General features: G+C 45.2%; 1 protein-coding gene across 1 annotated transcript; it reads right to left on the bottom strand.

Annotated features, from left to right (window-relative positions):
* Positions 1 to 268: 268 nt before the first annotated feature.
* On the bottom strand, positions 269 to 2571 carry H1-2 (H1.2 linker histone, cluster member). The gene is made up of 2 exons (XM_072814143.1): positions 1489 to 2571; positions 269 to 908 (listed from the first exon to the last, which is right to left on the bottom strand). Exon 1 carries the CDS (start codon positions 2515 to 2517, stop codon positions 1876 to 1878), a length of 642 nt encoding a protein of 213 aa, XP_072670244.1. The 5' UTR covers positions 2518 to 2571; the 3' UTR covers positions 269 to 908; positions 1489 to 1875.
* Between the last annotated feature and the right edge of the window lie 5705 nt (positions 2572 to 8276).

Below are 8276 nucleotides of genomic sequence, written 5' to 3'. Positions count from 1 at the left end.
ATCTCAGAGGTTGCGATTTCGACAGTAACAAAGACAAAATACCCGGGAATAAAAGTAATTAGAAATAGGAAGATATGGTCGGAGAAAATTTGAAACATTCTCCACAGGTATGAAAATTGAGGGCTTTTTATGTCTAATGGAGGGAGGGGTGAAGAGGTGAGAGGGAGGAAGTGTCTTAAATTACATTTGGAAAACAAAATAAATAGAATAACTGGGAAATCCTGAAAAAGAAGAGCAACGCGAGGGAATGAGCTCTATCAGCTATAAGTCATGTTTTAACACGTTTATTAAACATTCGATTCTTATATAATAAATACTATAGGTCATGTATTCTCAGCATTTAAACCAGTCCCGTGAACAGTCCTTAAGAGTGTGATCACACCTGAGGAATGGCCAAGAAAGATCAAAAGAACAAAGTAGAAAATCAAGAATTACTTCACCTACCCATGTAATTTAGCCTAGGATAAAAAGGTGGCATCTCAAAATGAGGGTGAGGTAGGGAGGCAAAAATGTTAGGGTCGGGTACATTTATTAAACTTACAATAAAATAGAGAGAGCTGGGTTGTTTTAAATGTGAAATTAACGGCACAGAAAACACTGGAAGAAGCCATGGGAAAATTGCGCGCGCGCGCTGCGCTCTCAAAAAAGTGGAGGTCTTTCTAATGTACGAAAACGGACATTAAAGTATCCGAATTCTTTTGGGAGGGGCTGAAACCCGTGGCCACCACCGGTAACGGGAGACCTTATCTAGATTAACAACCAGATCCGTCACTGTGGCGATGGACGAACTGAGCTGCCAATCTCCAGAAGCCCCTGTTCCTTGAACTCGTCTCAAAGGAAAAATCGTGTTCACCGGAGTAAAACCAGGACGAGGAAGAAACGCTTTTGTCCGGAAGAAACGCCGGACGCTGTAAAAGAACCCACAGGTAACACCGGGAATATAAACCCGAGCCCTTCATTAGAGACAACACCCCGCACCCCCATATATGTACACGTTTCCAAGTCTCCCCTACGTGGTTCCTCGCGTGGAAACTGGGGACTTGGGGCCGCACAGACGCGCAATCGGGACGCCTCGGTATCCAGAGGCTGACGTCTGCCGGAGATGAAGCTCCGCGGCCCGCCACCAGGACAAAATGGCCGACAGAAAGTGGTTTGTGCTGCGCTGCGACCCGTCACGCCTTGGTCCCAAGACACGGGACGCGAGGCACAAAGGGACCTGGCCCAGCGGTGCGCGGTGGCCGGGTGCCTGCGGGCAGCTGCGCACCGGCTGGAGCACGACCGCGCGGGGCTCAGGCGTCCGAGCCTCCCCTCCCCTCCCCGCGGCCGACTACCGTCCCCAGACCGGACCCGCCGGCAGGACTCCAAACGTGGCACGGGTCCCAAGTACCGGATTCACGTCTTTATCAAGTGAAAAGGACAAGAGTCGGCCCGCTAGAAACAACAAACCGAGTACCCAGGAGACCGGACACCACCCAATAACAAACTCACGAGGAGAATCCGGGGCGGCGAGATGGGCCAACCCGCGAGCAGGGCGGGACTTTCAAATGACTTTCCGACCCAATCGGGGGATCCGTGAAGGCAGGGACTGGCAGGCGGGACGGACGGTGGTTCTCGGTGCTCGCAGCGCGGGGCGGGCGGGGCCTCCGGACGGCGCTTCCGCACCCCTCCTGCGAGGAGGCCCGGGGCACCGCGGAGCCCGGGACGCGCTCCCCGGCCCCGTTCCCGCTGGCGTAGGGGCTCCGGGCCGACCACCCACCGCGTCTTAGAACTTAAGGGTAAAGAGGCCGGAGTACAGAATGTTCAGCTCTTTCTCGGAGAGGAGTGGTGGCTCTGAAAAGAGCCTTTTTTGGGTTTTAGAAGCAAACGGTCAACAACCTACTTCTTTTTGGGCGCAGCCTTCTTGGGTTTGGTAACCTTGGGCTTGGCCGACTTGGGCTTCACGGCCTTAGCCGCGCTCTTGGGCGCCTTCTTGGGCTTGGCCGCCTTCGCCTTCTTGGGGCTCTTGGCCACCTTCTTGGCGACGGTGGCCGCGGCGGGCTTCTTGGCCTTCTTCGGGGTCTTCTTGGCGCTCTTCTTGGGGGTGCCGGTCCCGGCTGCCTTCTTGGGCTTCTTGGCCGTCCCCGCCGCCCGCTTGGGCTTGGCCGCGCCCGCCTTCTTGGCCTTGGGCTTGGCCTCCCCGGAGGCCGCCTTCTTGTTGAGCTTGAAGGAGCCCGAGGCGCCGGTGCCCTTGGTCTGCACCAGGGTCCCCTTGCTCACCAGGCTCTTGAGGCCCAGCTTGATGCGGCTGTTGTTCTTCTCCACGTCGTAGCCGGCGGCCGCCAGCGCCTTCTTGAGCGCGGCCAGGGACACGCCGCTGCGCTCCTTGGACGCGGCCACGGCCTTGGTGATGAGCTCGGACACCGGGGGCCCGGACGCCTTGCGGCGCGCCCCCGCAGGCTTCTTGGCAGCCTTCTTCTTTACGGGGGCCTTCTCCGCCGGGGGGGCGGCGGCGGGCGCGGCGGGCGCGGTCTCCGACATGCTGAGGATCCGGGGCTGGGGCCGAGTGGCAAAGCGCGGTAGGTGCGCCGGGCCCGGGCCGCCATATATATAGAGCGCAGGCGCGCGCTGATTGGTGCTCCGCTCGCCCCCTGGCTGGCAGGCTCCGAGCCGCCGCCGTGCGCCTAAGTTGTGTTTGTTCCACTTCACAAAAGGGGGAATATGTGAAAATGCCCCGCTCCAAACTCCCCGGCTTTGGTCGGGAAAGGATCCGAGAAGCCTCAGGCTTCGTGCTCTCGGTTTATTTTTCCCGCAGGCCCCAAGACGACGCGCCCAGGCGCCCCCAAGTCCCCTAACTCCGAGGGAAGTCCAGGACGGTCGGAGACCACTTTCTGTTTTTCTTCTAAATTACCTGTTCGCTCCTTTGCCCCCGAAAGTTCTTTTTCTCAGGGGTGGTTGGGCTCATGCTTCCCTTCTCTGGGAGACAAAAATGAAATGGTTTCCACTTCAGTTTTCACGATAATTCTGTTTCTTCGCGAGGGAAGTAACACAGGTCCTCTGTGAATTCTGCGCACAGATCCACAGGAACCGTGGACCGGGACAAGGATACCCGGGCCAGCCCAAAGCAGTTAGGGTCGGGCGAAAGGGGGTTCGGAAGCCTTGGGGGGCGGCCTGGATCCTGGTGGTGGTGGGGGGGTTAGAGACTTAAATCCTAGACTTGAAGACACTGAAATTCTTGATCAAATCCGTCTCTTCACAGATGGGGGCGGGGCACTTTTCACTTTTCCAAAGGGGAGAAATTGGGCAGTTTTTAACAAGGTCTCCGGTTCCCCTCTGGGTTGTGCAAGGCAGGGGGTCTGACCCTCGAGAATAGACATAATGAGGGAGAAGGGAGACCCCCTAAGGCTGCAAATAAATAAATAAATAAATAATTTAATTCCTCAATAGACTTGGCAGCTACAGACATTGAGATGATCTGTTTTCAAAGAAAACAGGCATTTATGTATTTAATTTTTATATGCTTCAATAAAGGGACACATTTCGGCACCGGAAAATTCTAGGTAGTAACCCAGGAACAATATCTGACCTGTGTTATGGTGTAGATGGACACTCTGGGAATTCAAAGATCTCGATAGAAGTAAAGCAGCTGACTTTAATGTGATACACTTTTATAAGATGAACTATAGGTTTGAAGTAAAGCAAAACGGATGGCAAAATTTTAAATAGAAATAGAGGGAAAGTACTAGAATATAGAAGTTATCAGGCCATTTCTCTGTTGTTGATAAGAATGCCTCTTCTCATCCCCTATAAAGCTGGTCTTACATATTCTTTTCGTTGTTGTTTTGGTCTTACTTATTCTATTCTTGTTTGCTTTACTTCTTTAAGGTTTGGTACTTCAGATTTCAGCCTTTGGTTGCCACGATTGCAATTTTTTCTTGAGAGAAAAAAATTGAATATACCCCACTAGTCATGTATTTAGTATAATTACATGTTTATATTTAGTGACAAAGGGAGTATTACAACTTACCAGAAATTCTCATTCAAATATACAGCTACATGAAAATATGTATTAAAGATGTCTTCCTTAGATTGTAATCAACATGTTGTAGAACTTAAGTTCAGTGATAAAAAATGAGGCATCTTTTAGACTAAGGATAACTCCATGGTTTTATTGAATAACACTTGTTCAACATTTAGAAATTGTGTCTACTCCTGATCATGTCCTCTGGGAATTAACAGCCTAATAAGATTAGTGATGGATGAATTAGCAGCCATAGAAAACCACTTTAGACCTGCCATCCCTCACTGTGACTTTGGGTGTAAGAATTGTAAGAAGTTATTGAAAGTGTTTGAATAACTAAAGCACTTTTACCATGCTAATATACTTTGGTAACAATATAATAAAATAAAATAAGAACATGCCACTTTGTTCTGCTTCTCTGAGCAATGAGTCCTGCCCAGCACCCTCCACCCCAGGCATCTGAAATTCAGTTAAGTGTACTTTACCATCAGGAAAATAGCAGTGTAGAGTCTCGATTGCCAGGTCACTGGACTTCCCTTCACTATAAATTGGTGTCCTGATTTACAAATCAGCAGCTTGTAAATTTGATTACTGTGGTTTAGTTCTCTAATATGATCACTCAAGTTGAATCAATCAAAACACATCTCCCTACATGCAAATCTGATGTCCAGATCTCAAGTCATTAGATAGGGGTCAGTTCTCAGTCTTTCTCCCAACCTCCTGGCCTCATGGTAGAGGCCAGAAGGCAGAGAAACAAGCAACCCTTCCCCAGATCCCTGTAACTTGTGATGAGAAAAGTTACCTAAAATTTAAAAACAAGGGAAAAATATTTCTTCATGTCATTCTAAGCTGTGTTAGGAAATTTTCTAGGTTCATTTGTGGGTCAGTTGATGCTCTAAGAATGCTCTACAATAAAATAGAATGTGAGTCACATATGTAATATGTGAGTTTTCTAGTAGTCACAATGGCAAAAAGAAAAAGAAAAAGATGAATTTAGTTTTAATAATATATTCTACTTTGGGGGGCGGGCAGGGGAGGGTTATTTTTCTAAATAAATTTCTTAAAAGAAAAAAATATATACATATTCTACTTCACTCAATATATCCAAACAATGACTGTTCCAACATGTAATCAATATTTTAAAAAATAAGATAGTTTAAGTTTCTTTTTTTCAAATGGCAAGTCTTCCAAATCTCCTGTATTTCATATTTGTAAAACATTTCATTTCAGACTAGCCACCTTACAGGTGCTCACTGGCCACCTGTGACTTTTAGCTATCGTCTGGACAGCCTAGCTTTCGAGAAGGTAACTGACTTCATAGGTACTCTTTGATTAGGTCCATAGTATGTAAAATTAGACATTCACTTGTAGAAGATTGATACACTTAATAAGGGTTTTATACAGTAGAGAGGCAAATGAACTCTTTCCAGTAGAGAAGATAACCCTAAGAGTGATGATTGCATTGCCCAGTAGTAGATCATTAACCAGTTTGTATCTGAGTTTTTCAGCCTCCCAGTATTTTTTCTTTCCCTAACTAAATACATCTTTCATTCTCCTATATCCTGCTTTGAGCCAACTTTATCATCCTGCTTACTTGCCCCTCATTAATGACTTACATCATTCTTTGTCACACACATGAGCCTTCTGTAAACAGTACTTGTATGAGACACATGTTTTTAACTTCTTGAAGATTATACTTTGGCACCTGGTTAGTCAGTTTGTTCTAAGTGCTCTAAATCAGAATCTTTAGAAACCATTCAAAAAATCAGAAGACACAAAACTTTTTGGCCATCAACTTTAAAGTAACCTTAGATTCTGGTAGGTGTGTCATGGAATCTCAGGCTTTGAAATAAGATTGAACAAGCCTATGAGCAACAAAAAGCCTATTAAAATTAGCTCTAAGGGAAAATTCAAGTCAAGAGTGTGTGGTCTTTCCACTCAAAACTGATGGCCTCAAGGTAGCCAGCAATAACCTGAGGACACAAATATTGCAGTGCAATAAATTGTGTGTTCTTGTATTTACACACATTCAAAATATTGTGGATTGGCTAATGTTCTCTCATGTTCTTAAATCTGGAAAGCTGGTGAATGAAATTAAGTATCTGGAGCTGAATGTCAAGTCCAAAAGGCAGCAATGGCAGCTGGACAGAGCATGTAGGGGAGAGAGACTTGAAGAGCGAGAAATATGCAAGAACAATGAGAGATGTTGCTGGAGCAGGTGCATGGATCCTCCTTTTACTGAGCCAGAATAGGGTTCTGTCTGCTTCTGAAGGCAGCTAAACTGATTTAAGTGAAACTTCTTACAGGCCCCAACGGGGAATGATTAAAACCAGATTCTTCCTGACTTACCACCAGGTGAGGCTAATAATAGCAGCCACTCCAATGGCTTGCCTGCTCAAGAATGCAAATGGTTAATGCTTCGGTTGCCTGCGGGGTTGATAATATGGGACAGCCTGAGAAAAAATATGCAGGAAAGAGCTTTGGGAAATTCACAGCCTAAAGAAGATTGTAAGTTCTTCGTCTGTTAGCAGGCTTCAGCCCCACAAACCACTCTGACAAATAACCCAGTCTCTGTAGGCAAATAGCCAACAATTAGGCAATCGGACCTGATCCGAAAGGTTTCCCACACCAGCCTATGGGCAGCATAAGAGCGGAGACCACTGCTCTGTACGTTTATTGCCTGACACATCCTTAAAAGACATGGAGGAGGGGCACCTGGGTGGCTCAGTGGTTGAGCATCTGCCTTTGGCTCAGGTGATAATCTCAGGGTCCTAGGATCAAGTCCAGCATTGGGCTCCCTGTGAGGAGCCTGCTTCTCCCTCTGACTATGTCTCTCTCTCTCTATGTCTCTCATGAACAAATAAATAAAATCTTAAAAAAAAAAAAAAAAAGACAGGGACGCCTGGGTGACTCAGCGGTTGAGCGTCTGCCTTAGGCTCAGGGCATGGTCCTGAGGTCCCAGGTTGGAATCCAACATCGGGGTCCCTGCATGGAACCTGCTTCTCCCTCTGTCTGTGTCTCTGCCTCTCTCTCTCTTTCTCTGTGTGTCTCTCATGAATAAATAAATAGAATCTTAAAAAAAAAAAAAAAAACATAGGGGAAAAAGAACATAGTGGTGAAGCACACAGTAGAAGCTTAATAAATGCATAGAGAATATCACAAATGCAGCTATACATTCCAATATATTTGCCTAACATTTTGGAATTGCTACGAGAACCACATAAGTGACATAGGAAACTAGGTCATCCATAGCCTTCCTTATTCTTTAAGCTTGTTTTCAAATGACTTTAAACGGTTTCAAAAGTCAAATCCACCCTCAAAAGAAAAGGATTTGTCAATAGTGAGAATATTTACATTTTAATAGGTTTCCAGTCTAGGCCTGTAATAAAAGTAATTATAATGGACAAGATGCAGACATATTTTAGGCAATAGCCTTAATTGGAATAAGCATAGAGCCTTACAGAGTGACTATTTTGGAGGAAACGAGGACATACCAGTTTTGATAGATTTGTTAGGATGTATTACTATGTTTTTATTCCTAGCCCATCGTAATGCCACAGTGAGCTTTACATACACAGGGTACCTGTTAAGCAAAAGACACCAGAAAAGATAATAAAAACAAAGATTAGCCCAGCAAAGTGCCTTCTCTCAAGGAATTATAATGGGTTCAGGAGACACAGATAAGCATAATTATCATACTGTGCAATAGAAAATCTGAAAAGACACAAAACAATGGGGGAAGAGAAGAATAAAAAAGTTAAAATGTTCCTGTGCTGATTACATCTTTGCCTTCAAGTCCTTACCAATCCAGTCAGGAAAATAAGACATCAGAGTTCAGCCTAGAGCAGTGGTTCTCAAACTTCTAGATTTTGGGATCCCTTTACAGTCTTAAAAATCAGTAAGGCCCCCAGAATTTTGTTATTAAGATTACACATATAGACATATTAACTGCTTTAGGAATTACAGCTGGTGTTAAACTAATTTGATAATGTAGATCTATATTTTCTTGGTAGTATTCATTGAGTACAAAATTATATTTGTAATTATATATAATTAATGTATGGCATATATCATATTCATTTAAGTTGTATATTATGGATTTGTATGTATAGTGTATATTATAGAATACCACATATAATATCATAGTACATTATATTTTATATATTATATTGCATATATAAATGATGGAAGGACAACTCATAAACCTTCTGCATTCCCTAACCTGTTGGAAATCCTGGTAGCCCCAGGTTAACCCGAAACTTGTCAGGCTCCTGCAAGT

This window comes from Canis lupus, chromosome 37, assembly GCF_048164855.1.
Source record: "Canis lupus baileyi chromosome 37, mCanLup2.hap1, whole genome shotgun sequence".
NCBI classification, from domain to species: Eukaryota; Metazoa; Chordata; class Mammalia; order Carnivora; family Canidae; genus Canis; species Canis lupus.
This window is presented reverse-complemented; position numbering and strand designations above follow the sequence as displayed.

Coding starts and splice junctions, on each gene's coding strand:
- H1-2 (XM_072814143.1), bottom strand. CDS start 2,517: ATGTCGGAGACCGCGCCCGCCGCGCCCGCCGCCGCCCCCCCGGCGGAG.